The sequence below is a fragment of the Pongo pygmaeus genome, chromosome 21 (assembly GCF_028885625.2).
Source record: "Pongo pygmaeus isolate AG05252 chromosome 21, NHGRI_mPonPyg2-v2.0_pri, whole genome shotgun sequence".
Classification (NCBI taxonomy): domain Eukaryota; kingdom Metazoa; phylum Chordata; class Mammalia; order Primates; family Hominidae; genus Pongo; species Pongo pygmaeus.
This window is the reverse complement of record NC_072394.2, coordinates 35,230,145-35,242,892: the sequence shown is the minus strand read 5'-3', so window position 1 is coordinate 35,242,892 and position 12,748 is coordinate 35,230,145. Positions and strand designations below refer to the sequence as shown.

Genomic DNA, 12,748 nt, shown 5'->3' with positions numbered 1-12,748 from the left:
GATCCTCATCCCCAAAACGGGGCAGAGGTCAAGCTCTGCCCTGCAGCATCCGAGGGCAACTGTGAAGCAGGGACTGAACTAGCACTGTTGATACCATCCCGTTATATTGTCCTCCTGCTCAGCATAATGTGGATTCCTGGAGAGCAAATCTTTGTTCCCGGGAAAACAGCCAGGGTTTAGCACGGTGCCCAACACTTAGTGGGCACTCAATAAACACACACTGAAGAAAGGAGGGAATCCAAGAGCTGGCTTACTTTCTGCCATACATCGCGCTAAGAGTTTAATGTGGGTAGTATTACTGTCCCCGTTTTACAGATGAAGAAGCTGAGGTCCACAGCGGTTAAAGCACCTGTCCAAGGTCACACTGCACGGAACCCAACCCAGGTCTGAATCCACCACCCGATCTCTCGGCCCTCAGGCGACACGGCCTCCCACAGTGTGCGTCCCCAGAGCTCCCAGGACGGCCCACCTCGCCCACACCCTCCCAGGGCCCAACCACCCTGGACCTCCAGCCGCTGCAACGCAGGGACCACACCTCAGCGGCAGCCCAGAAGCCCCCACACCGCGTAGCACCAGCCCCCACTTCCGGCCCGAGACCCCGCCCCCCTGAGCAGAGCGCAGCGCGCGCCCCCAGGCCCATCCCGCGCGCGCCGGGTCACGGCCCCGCCCTTCCCCCACCCGGCTCGAACAGCACCGCCGTGTGGAACGGCCCTGGCGCTGCCCGTAGGGCCTGCCCGCGCACGCCCGGCCTTGGCCCACGCGGCCGCCCCCCCAAGCCGCACCCCCCGGGCCCGCTGGCCGGCTCACCGGCTCTCGGCAGAACCGCGTCCACTGCCCGCAACCGGCTCCGGTTCCGTCTTCGTCTCGTTCAAACCGCCAGACCCCGCCCGCCCGCCCGCGCGATGACCTCACACGCACTCCCTCGTAACGCGCCGGCGTAAAGGCGCGTCATCCTCCGCCGGCTCCTTTTATAGAGAGGGACTCAGCCGCGCGCCGGGGGCGGAGCTCGGCCCCGGATCCACAGAACGGCAGCCGAGGGGCGGGGCCCCGACCGCCGGGGCGACTGCGGCACGTGGTCGGTCGCAGCCAATGAGGTCCCGCCTCGGCCCGGTGTGACTCAGTTATAAAATCCCTATGGCAGTAACCAAAAAGAAAATTGCTTTTACAATGAATTTTTTTTATTTTTTTTTTGCTTAGAGATGTATGGAGGTCTCGCTGTGTTGCCCAGGGTGGTCTCGAACTCTTGGCCTCAAGCGGTCCTCCCGCCTTAGCCTCCCAAAGCGCTGGGATAACAGGCGTGAGCCACCGCGCCCAGCCTTTCAATTAATTTCTGTAAGAAGGGGTTATTGAATCATAAAGATACCTGATAGACACTTTGGGGAAACGCTTAGAAGTCAACTCTCTGGGCCAGGTGCGGTGGCTCAGGCCTTTAATCCCAGCACTTTGGGAGGCCCAGGTGGGAGGATCACCTGAGGTCAGGAGTTAGAGACCAGCCTGGCCAACATGGTGAAACCCCATCTCTACTACAAATACAAAAATTAGCCAGGAGTGGTAGTGGGCACCTGTAATCCCAGCTACTTGGGAAGCTGAGGCAGTAGAATCACTTGAACCTGGGAGGCAGAGGTTGCAGTCAGACTTCGTCTAAAAAAGAAAAAAAGAGGAACTGCACCACTTTACAGCAGAAAGAAACTGAGGGACAAAGAGGCCAATTGACTCACTCAGTGTCAGAGGTAGATCCAGATTTCAAGCTGATTTTTTTTGTCTGGGTATCATTTATTCAAGTATTCAACAAATATTTTCCCTGACCAATCAGGCCCTGGTGAAAAAAACAGACACAATCTGATCATGGTGGTACGTGCCTTTAGTTCCAGCTACTGGGAAGGCTGGGGCAGGAGGATCGCTTGAGCCCAGGAGTTCGAGGCTGCAGTGAGCAAAGATCACGCCACTGCACTCCAAGCCTGGGAAACAGAGTGAAACTCCATCTCTAAAAGATAAAAACGAAAACTAGACACAGTTTCTGACCTCTTAAAGTTTCCAGACTGGCAGGGGAGGCAAAGGGGACAAAATTAATGACACAAATCCTTGTTAAATTACAAATCAGGCTCAATGCTAGGCAGGGACATTATGTGGTGGGCTGATGGTACTTCCACTGTGTGGAGCAGGGGCCTAGAGGTCCCTCTAGGCCAAATCTCACCCAGTTAGTTGCTGAAGCCCAGTAAGATGTTCAGGGAAGAATGGGTGGGGAAGCTGGGGCAGGAGCTGTTTATCAACAGGTCTAGAGGCATTTCAATAGTTTGGTCACAAGTACTGCTCCAAGAGCACATCACAAGAGACATGACCTCTCCTAGGTAGTGTGGAAAGGCTTCGCAGAAATGACACTTATCATGAAAGATAAGGAGTTACCTTGGCAAAAGAGTTTGAGCAAGGCCAGGCGCGGTGGCTCATGCCTGTAATCCCAGCACTTTGGGAGGCCGAGGTGGGCGGATCACGAGGTCAAGAATTTGAGACCAACCTGACCAACGTGGTGAAACCCCGTCTCTACTAAAAATGCAAAAAGTAGCTGGGCATGGTGGCACGTGCCTGTAATCCCAGCTACTCGGGAGGCTGGAGGAGGAGAATTGGTTGAACCCAGGAGGTGGAGGTTGCAGTGAGCTGAGATCGTGCCACTGCACTCCAGCCTGGGTGATAGAGCAAGACTCAGTCTCAAAAAAAAAAAAAAAAAAGAGTTTGAGCAAAAAAAGGCAAGAAAGGCCGGGCGCGGTGGCTCATGCCTGTAATTCCAGCACTTTGGAAGGCTGAGGTGGGCGAATCACGAGGTCAGGAGTTCGAGAACAGCCTGGCCAACATGGTGAAATCCTGTCTCTACTAAAAATACAAAAATTAGCTGGGCATGGTGGCAGACGCCTGTAATCCCAGCTACTCAAGAGGCTCAGGCAGGAGAATTGCTTGAACTCAGGAGGTGGAAGTTGCAATGAGCCGAGATGGCACCATTGCACTCCAGCCTGGGTGAGAGAGCGAGACTCCGACTCAAAAAAAAAAGAAAAAAAAAGAGGCAACAATAAAGAATAAAGAGCCATGTAACAAATGATTATAGCAACAGCAGTAATATGAACATTATGGTGAGCTGATGTCAAGTATAGATAATCAACTAAAGATATTTATAAGTGCTTTGATGCAACATCTGTTACCTGTATTTTATTTATTTATATTCTTTAAAAAAAAAAAAGAAAGAAAGAAAAAAACAGAGATACTCTGTTGCCCAGGCTGGAGTGGAATTATGTGATCTCAGCTCACTGCAACCTCCGCCTCCTGGGTTCAAGCCATTCTCCTGCCTCAGCCTCCTGAGTAGATGGGATTCCAGGCACACACCACCACGCCCAGCTACTTTTTGTATTTTTAGTAGAGACAGGGTTTCACCATATTGGCCAGGCTGGTCTCAAACTCCTGACCTTGTGATCTGCCCACCTTGGCCTCCTAAAGTGCTGGGATTACAAACGTGAGCCACCACACACAGCCACCTCTGTTTTATCCACAAAGACATTAACTTTTCATTAGGCTAAATGATAAACGGCGAAGCCAGTATGTCTGGGTTCAAATTCTGACTCTGCTAGAAGTTACAATTAAATTGGAAGTGTATAAAGTTATCAGACTGCGCCTAGCACATAGTATGTGCTCAATAAATGTGATTTCTGAGTCCTTTCGTCTAATGTCAGTTATTAAATTATGTCAATTAATTGGTATCAGCATTACCTGCAGGCCATTTTGGTCTGGAGTGAGGACGTTAGTATGGGGGATGAGATCAGTGTAGAAAACCAAATCAGGAAAAGCCTCTAGGCCGGGCGCAGTGGCATGATGGCTCTGTAATCCCAGCACTTTCGGAGGCCAAGGTGGGCAGATCACTTGAGGTCAGGAGTTCGAGACCAGCCTGGCCAATATGGTGAAACCCCATCTCTACTAAAAATACAAAAATTAGCAGGGCATGGTGGCATGCGCCTGTAATCCCAGCTACTCAGGAGGCTAAGGCAGGAGAATCGCTTGAACCAGGGAGGCAGAGGTTGCAGTGAGCTGAGATCACACCACTGCACTCCAGCCTGGGCGACAGAGTGAGATTCTGTCTTCAGGTGGGGAAAAAAAAAGCCAGCCTAGAAAGTTTGGACCTAATTCTGGAGATACAGGAAGTTACAGGAGGTAACTCTGTATTTTAGAGGAGCAAGGCCCTCTAAAGTACAACTCATCTACCCTCCCAAGACAGCTCCCAAAAAAATGACATCGGGCCAGGTAACCTGCTAGCATGCACTCTCTCCTCACTGAGGAAAAAGCTGGCCAAGGTTATCTGGGTCAGATTAAGCCTTGACGGCAAAAGGCCAGAGGGTAAAAAGAAAAAAGAATCTCCATCCTGTAAGAGAAATGTCTCTGGAGATGTAATATGTATCTTAAAGCAACTGTTTTAATATGTGAAGCAATCTCATTATCACAGATAGAAATTATGAATCTCCTCTCCAAAAACAAAACAAACAAAATAATTGTACTTCAAGGCCTGAGTTTTACAAATGTATGACAACTTTATTGAACTAAATAATGATGTTGGGAGATCACAGCTGCTTTGAGAATCTCACAAACTCATGGAGGAGAAGACTACAAAAATAAGAAGTTATAGGCCAGATGTGGTGGCTCATGCCTGTAATCCCAGCACTTTGGGAGGCCAAGGAGAGATGGCATGGCAAGATTCAACCTCTACAAAAATATTTTAAAATTAGCCAAGCATGGTGGCATGCACCTGCAGTCCCAGCTACTCTGGAGGCTCAGGTGGGAGGATCAGTGGATCCTGGGAGGTCGAGGCTGCAATGAGCCTGTGATCACCACACTGCATTCGAGCCTAGACAACAGAGCAAGACCCTGCCAAAAAAAAAAAAAAAAATCAGAAATTATAATACAGAGTGCTTTGTGGTGAGATAGATTCTTCTTGTGTTTTGTTTTGTTTTGTTTTTGAGACAGTGTTTCACTCTGTCGCCCAGGCTGGAGTGCAGTGGTGTGATCTCTGCTCACTGCAACCTCCGCCTCCTGAGTTCAAGCAATTCTCCTGCTTCAACCTCCCAAGTAGCTGGGATTACAGGCCTGCACCACCACGCCCGGCTAATTTTTGTATTTGCAGTAGAGACAGGTAGTAGCCTGTTGGCTAGGCTAGTCTCAAACTCCTGACCTCAAGGCCGCGTGCCTGGCCTAAGGCTATTGTTACTGGTAAACATTGCGTGTTACTATCACTACGTGCATCCAGTCTTCATTGTCATTAGCACTGCATTGATTAATGGGTCTCATTTTTACAATAATGTCATCTCATATATGTGAAGTTTATTGCCTGCCAGGTGTCAGGCAAAGCACTTTACCTAGATCTGGCCTTTGAACTTCAGTAACCCTATGAAGTAGGCAGGATTTATTATTTCCACTTTATCACTTTTTTTGTTGTTGTTGAGACAGAGTCTCACTCTGTCGTCCAAGCTGGAGTGCAGTGGTGCGATCTCAGCTCACAGGGACAACCTCCATTTCCCGGGTTCAAGCCATTCTCCCACCTCAGCTACACTCAGTGGCTGGGACGACAGGTGCATGCCACCACGCCCAGCTAATTTTTGTCTTTTTTGGTAGAGATGGGGTTTCACCATGTTGACCGGGCTGGTATCTCCACCTTTTAGGTGAGAGATGAAAAACCCCAAGAGGTTAAGTCATCTGCTTGCTCCAAGTGACACGGAAACATGCCAGACCCCAGACACAAATCCAAGCAAACCCAAAGACTGCTTCAGCAAAGGCCCACATAGGATTCAAACTCCAACCTCTTTCCCCAGATCAGAACATTCACTGCATTCTCCCCCTGCCTCAGAACCTGGGATCACTCAGATCCCGGCCTAATCCCATCTTGAGAAAACACAAGAATTACCCCCATACTCCCTGAGGCCCCCCCACCCCAACAAGCAGGCCAGGACGCCAAGGACCCCTCACCTGGAGGGCTCGCCCATCTGTCTTAAGGTTTCGAGGCCGGGGCTGTTTATCTGGCTTCATCTTGTCCTGGTATTTGGTGCAGCATTGTACACAAGATGGCTTAATTGGGTGGCCCAGGTCCCTGGGGTCTCAATACCTGGGGAGGCAGGGGAGGTTGCATGGGGCTAGCTTGCTAATTGCCAGTTATCGCACCATGGCAACCTGCACGTGGGCTGTTCTAGTCCTGAAGCACCTTTCTAATAACATGTTCATCCTTCCACTCTGGAAGCTTCTTCCCTCCCCAAACCCTGGGCCAGGACCTTTAGAAACCTGACCTTATTTAAGAGATGGCCATGATTATAGCCCAACTCACACATGGCCTGGGAGGCTCAGAGGTGCTAGGTCTGACTGGTGTTCAGTGGGTGAAGCCCAAGTGCACCACCCTATTCCCTCTCTAAATGCGCTAGCTAACCAGCATTAACCTTTTTCCCTAACCAAAGGCTGGAGATGAGTGTGGCCCGATGGGCTCTGGCCTTGGGACTCCTGCCTGGGGAACCCCACGTAAAGTAAAATGGGATTACTGGAGTCGCAGTATTAGGCTTAGAAGGGCAACCAACATCGTGAGCGCTCATTGAAGGCCAGGATTTTAGTTGGGGGCACGCTGAGAATCACACTCCAAAGGGCAGAGGACAAGGGCTAGGCTGGGGCCACAGGGCCACTCTCAATTAGCCCCCTCACGGAAGGTGGTTGACCTGCAACACAGCAACTTGGGAGCTGTGGAATAAGGTATAGAATCCCACAGAAGCATGACGGACTGTGAGAATCATCATTAGGATCTTTTGCTAGAGGTGATTATCACCTTGATCAGTTTCCCAAGATCTGTATGTCTGGAAACAGGTGTCCCACACATGGAGCTTTTAAATGAATTCAGACACTCAAGCCATATTTGGGAACCGTGAGTTAGATGCCCATTCACTAGTCCGGTGTGTTCCCTTGATAGCGGCATCAAATTCCTAGGGTCAGGCTGGGTGTGGTGGTGCATGCCTACGGTACCAGCTACTCGGAGGCTGACAGAAGAGGATCACTTGAGTCTGGGAAGTCCAGGCTGCAATGAGCAGTAATTGTGCCACCGTGTGACTGAAAATTCCTAGGGTCCACTCAGAGTCAGAAGCTCTGGAGGTTGGGCTAGCAACCACAGCCCTGACAAGCCCTCCAAGGGAAGCAGATGTGCTGGATTCTTTTTTTTTTTTTTTGGAGATGGAGTCTCGCTCTGTCGCCCAGGCTGGAGTGCAGTGGCACGATCTAGGCTCACTGCAAGCTCCGCCTCCCGGGTTCACACCATTCTCCTGCCTCAGCCTCCTGAGAGTAGCTGGGACTACCACGCCTGGCTAATTTTGTATTTTTAGTAGAGACGGGGTTTCCAGGGTTAGCCAGAATGGTCTCGATCTCCTGACCTTGTGATCCGCCTGCCTTGGCCTCCCAAAGTGCTGAGATTACAGGTGTGAGCCACTGCACCCGGCCTGGATTCTTGGGTTTTGCCATGTTGGCAAGGCTGGTCTCGAACTCCTGGGCTCAAAAGATCTGCCCACCCTGGCTAGGATTACAGGCGTGAGCCAATGCTGCAGAACCAGTGTCATTACACTATAAGTAAGCTCCAGTCAGCTTGGGGTCACATTGCGTTTGAATACATGAATGAATGAATCACCTACTTCCAAACTCCCACCCTGACATGTTAGCCAGGCCCTCCCCCATGTCCCATCCATCTGACCTGCAGAAGAAAAGGGACATCAGACAGTTATAGACAAATACTGATTTTAATTAAACATAAGGTAAACTCTAGGCATCATCTTTCAGCCTAAAAATTAGCAAAAACTGTTGAAACAAGGCACAGTTTTTTCCCCATATTTGTTACGTCGTGGCTCCAGTTACAAAAAAATTTTAATGAAAACGTTAAACATAAAAATAGAAGTTTGAGATTTTAAAAAAAGTGTATAAAAAGCCCCACAAAACTGGTCAACGTTGTTCCTTATTCTACAAAATAGCACCAGTAAGAAGAGTAAAAGGTGTTAAAAACCATTATGACAGCATTTCTGAAATGCAGCTTGTCTGAACTCCCCTTCTCCCTAAAAACGACTTCTCACGGAATAAAAAAGGATTTAAAAATCTCCAAAGGAGCACCGAGCTTTGCAGTTTTCCCTGTCATCTCTCAGATGAGGGGAAGGTATGAGAAGTGTACGTCTGTCCCTGACTGCTGTCACTGCCTCTGAGTTTAGTAAAAAGATGAGAAATGAGGGTAGCAGACTTCTCATCTGGGGACCTGTGCCTTTGGAGGGTAGGTCTCTTGGAGAGGGAATGGGTTTGAGGGGGTGTCTTATCTAAGTTCCTTCCTTCACACTCCTCTCCTAGGGAAGAGGGAGATACGGAGGAGCCATACTTGTCTACAAAATATATGGCAGCTTATATTATAGAACTCAGCACACCCCTTCCTGAGCTCCCCAGAGGGTTCTATTGCAGTCACTGGGAGAGATTTAGCTAAGAGTGGCCCCTGCCCTTGGGTTGGTGGGGGGAAAAATAGCCCTGAATGTGATGATGACATCATCCCTGCTGAAATCATCATCGTTGTGGAAAATACTCTAATAGGTCCCGTGCAGACTCCAGCCCTTGTATTTAGGCAAGGGGAATGTGCCGGGTAAAAGACATATACAACATTTTCTCTTCCGCTTGCCCTGGGAAAAAACAATCCTGGGACCTTAAAAATGTCCTATAGCTACATGCCTACAACTGCGCACGTCTGTAAATACAGAGCAGCAGCCAGTTTTCAAAAATTAAACTCTTGCAATAACTGTCTTGGATGATTTTTCAGCATTAACCTGAGTATTGGAGAGCTGTCGGCACTGTGGTTTTGGTATCTTAGCCATTGTTTCTCTGAGTGGTAGACCCAGGAAGGAAAAAAAAAAAGCCACATTGCTACCTACTTCAAGTTTTAAAGTTTTAGGAGAAGAAAAAATGAGCACCGTGTTAGGCTGCTCCAAGCAGCCAGGTCTGAATTGTGCACAAGGAGGCGGCACCTCAGGCTCCCCCTGCAAGAGAGTCAGGTGGCTCTGCCCCCACTGAGCAGGAGGGAACTGAGGTACACAGTATGACCCACACAGCTGAGGAAGAGCAGGGCCTGGGGATGCCTTCAGGAATCACATCTCCTGGGTCCTGGCTCTGCCACACACCCCAGTGGGCTTGGGGCCTGGCTGGAACTATTCACATGCAAAGTAGTCCTTCAGAGGGGCGAAGAGGTGTCGGATGACAGGCACGCTCCAGGACCTTCCCAGCAGCTTCTGGCGGGCACCGCGGCCCATGTTGGACACGTCTGTGTAGTGCACAGGAAAGCCAAAGATCCTGGGGGTACCGGAGGGAAAAGACAGTGAGTCAGAAGTGCCTCCAGGATATTGACAGCCTCAACCAGCCAGGTCCCACTCTTTCTGCCCTCGCCATCCCTCAGTCCCATCAGTAAGGTCCCCGGGACCTAAATTCAGAGCCCTTAATTCAGAACACTTGCTCACAAATTGCTCACAAATGAAAGTGCCCCGTTTTGTGCAGGCCTAGCGCCATACTCTTGGCATAGAGTTGGTGCTCAGAGGACCTTCCTTGAATAAACGCATGCATACCAAATCAGCCAGCCAGCAATGTGTCCATCTTCAAAACACTATGATGGGAGAAGTTAAGCAATTTCCTTAATAAGGAACAAGGTCACTCAAAAACAGCCTAGATTTTCAGTCATCACAGGCTCAGGCAACCAGAGTTTTCCTTCCCTCTTCAAACCCAGCTGCTGGATGAAGGACCAAGCTAGATGACTTCAGGCAGATGGCATCGAATATATCAAAAGCTTCCTCTATAGGATTCTACCAGGCTTGGAAAGAGGCTACAGAGGCTGAGCCTCAGTGTTACTCAGGTATACAATCCAATACTAAAAGTCATCCCAACAGGCCAATGGCTGCCTGGGTTATTCAGAAACATGCCAAAGATGTGATACCTCAGGCCTGTGTCTTGCTTGGTCTTAGTGTCTACACAATGTCAGCCATCTGCACCAACCATTTTAGGTTTAGGTCCATACAGAATAATCTACAGCATAAATACTAATCAGAAGTTACTTTTATACTCAGAAAACTGTTGGTAAGTCAAAGAAGAAATTAAATGAGTTGTAGAAGTGAAATATCTGGAATGAAAATACTCTGTATCAAATCCTTCAGAATACAGAATACATGTAAAGAGGAATGTTCAAAGCCTTAATCACTATAGCAAATAATGATTTTTAAAAAATAGTATAAGCAAAATGAACAAACAATAGAGGAGTGAAAGAAGACAGAACAGAACTGAAATCCAAGAGATGGTTATTTGCTTCAAAACAGACAAACTTAGCCCAAAGAAAGGGAAGGAGAGGACAAACTGTGGCTAAGAAGGAATCATTTATAGAATGAGCAAACTGAAGTCTTCAAGAATGGCATGTCTGTGGGGTTTTCTTTCACTGGCTTCTCACACATCGTAGTGTCCCAGCATGTTGGGACAGGCAGATGTCACGGCAGTGCAGCCAACAAACAGATGGTGTGGTCTAATGACCTCATGTCTCAGATTCCTCACCACCACCACACCCCCTCCACCATTTTTGTCAGGAAATAAGGGCGAACAATGAAAAGGTATTATTACTCCTCGCCCCAGTAACACCAAAGGGCAGTGAGGCCATCAAGAATGAAGGTAAGCACCTGCCCACGTCTGCCCATTTGTGTTTTGATCTGCACAGTTTCCCTCTCCAAGTGCAGCCTTGCTCACCTTTCGAGCTCAGTGCACCACAAAACATCTTCTTTGCCATTCATGACAACAGGGAAAAGTTGGTTTTTCCCCTGTTTGATCGAGTTCGACTTGGTGGTTATTGTCTGTACTTTCTTTAACTGGAGAACAAAACGACATCATGGAGTGAGCACAGAATGAAGGGACCTGGGTGGAGGCAAGGCTCAAAAGTACCTGGGAAAGATGGAGGGGAGAGCGCAGGCACGGCAGAAGAGTGGCAGGGCTGGGAGAGAAAAGTACCTGGGAAAGATGGAAGGGAGAGGGCAGGCGTGGGAGAGGAATGGCAGGGCTGGGAGCGAAAAGCAGAGTTGGAGGGACAAGAACATTTTGTGCTTCCCACAAATGCCAAGACGTTAACAGGAAGGACCAGCCTCAGAGAAAATAAGACAAACAAAAAAGTGACCATGAATGAGATCACGTGGGGGGCCAAGAAGACACCAGAGTTCCCGATCAAGCAAGATTAAGTAAAAAAGTAAAAACCACCCAGATACAGAGAATGCTCAACTGGAGTTTAGAAAATGGATCTTAGCTTGATGCAAACATTGAGATTTAGGTTTATGGAGGTCTTCATATTCTATGACTTGACAGCAAATTAATTTTTTGGCAAAAGGATTAATTATTCCTTGCTCCCTGAGAGGGCCAGCTGAAACTCTTTGTCTTTATGTATCCAGTACTAAAATTAGAAAGACTAGTTGCCTTTTCTCGTCGCGATTACTTATCAAGAATGTCTCCTGGTCTCTGTATTTGAGGATGGGACAGAACAATTGTGTGGGAGAGAGAAGCCCAACACCAGGAAGTCCCGTGGGGGGAGGAGGAGGGACCAATCAGACACCAAGGTCATCTCCCAAGTCCCCACTTGGAGGTCACCAAGTGCATTTTTCCAGAGGGCCACAGCTCGTCTTACCTTGGCTATCCTATTGTATTCCAAGCAGTCCTGCAGCTCGAGTTTATCATTCTTTGATGCTATCACGGGCCTGGGAACAGCCAAAACCCATTACTTTTTACTAGCTGTAGAGGGTCCTCTGCTAGGCACAAGGTAGGAGTGAGGGCCTATGTTGCAGAGATGTGCCCTAGCAGTGAACTTGGCTACAAATAAATGATGAAAATGATCCTGGCCTGAGCACAAGCCTGTGTGCCAAAGCCAAGGATGGGCTAGAGGGGACAGCCATTATCCAGGAGGTAATGCTACCCTGCCTGGACTACAAAGTCAGGTTCCCATTGAGCAGGAACACTGCACGGGGTGGGGCAGGAGAAACCTCAGGTCCCAGTTCCACTGCTCACTGACTGAGCTTGAGCGAGTCACACTACCCCTTTGGGCTTCCTGTCTATTTTAAAGTGAGGAGCTTGGAATAGATTTTTGTGGGTCTACCTGATACAATTATCACATCACACCCACGGTTTGGTGGCTCACTGCTGGGGATACAGCCTCAGGAGGCTTTAAAAGTGAATGGCAACCGGCTGCAGTGGTTCCTACCCTTAATCCCAGCAATTTGGGAGTTCAAAGCAGGAGGATCGCTTAAGCCTAGGAGTTGGAGGCTACAGTGAGTTATGATTACAACACTGCACTCCAGCCTGGGAGACAGACCCTATCTCTTAAGGTTAAAAAAAAAAAAAAAAAAAAGACTAAGCACCCTTTTAACTTTCACCCTTGAAAATTATTTTGCAAATGCAGAGAGAGGCAAACAGATGACTAAGAAGGGCGAGGGCTAGAACTGAAAGTAGTTGAGCAGCTCCAGAACAGAAACCGGTGCAAGAGGACTGGACGCAGGGACGGCCATAGTAACCTGTGTTAGGAATGTCAAGGCCAAACAACTCAGACGTGAGAATGGGAACCGTGCCTACAAGAGGGGCTGAGGAAATCACAACACATATTTCCCCTAGACTGATAGATTTCCTTGACCTCACCTGCCAGGCTTCAAATGCTACCTCTATCCCCATTCCT

The 12,748-nt window shown here is 48.8% G+C and overlaps 2 protein-coding genes across 9 annotated transcripts in view; both read right to left on the bottom strand.

The window, feature by feature from the left end:
• The window catches only part of MAPRE1 (microtubule associated protein RP/EB family member 1), a 30,628-nt gene extending 29,563 nt beyond the window's left edge, over positions 1-1,065 (bottom strand). The window contains exon 1 of the mRNA XM_054467052.1: positions 808-1,065. The gene's annotated coding sequence lies outside the window, so the exon portion shown is untranslated. The remainder of the gene's footprint in view (positions 1-807) is intronic.
• Positions 1,066-7,765: 6,700 nt separating this feature from the next.
• The window catches only part of DNMT3B (DNA methyltransferase 3 beta), a 47,502-nt gene continuing 42,519 nt past the window's right edge, over positions 7,766-12,748 (bottom strand). For 3 of the 8 annotated variants that reach the window (XM_063659566.1, XM_054467048.2, XM_063659567.1), the window contains 3 exons: positions 11,711-11,780; positions 10,789-10,907; positions 7,766-9,360 (listed from right to left, as the gene is read on the bottom strand). In XM_063659566.1, the coding sequence (XP_063515636.1) occupies positions 9,219-9,360; positions 10,789-10,907; positions 11,711-11,780 (331 nt within the window). In that variant the 3' untranslated portion in view covers positions 7,766-9,218. Of the gene's footprint in view, positions 9,361-10,788; positions 10,908-11,710; positions 11,781-12,748 lie in introns of those variants that run through there. The other 5 variants (XM_063659568.1, XM_063659569.1, XM_063659570.1 and 2 more) reach the window with 3 other exon arrangements.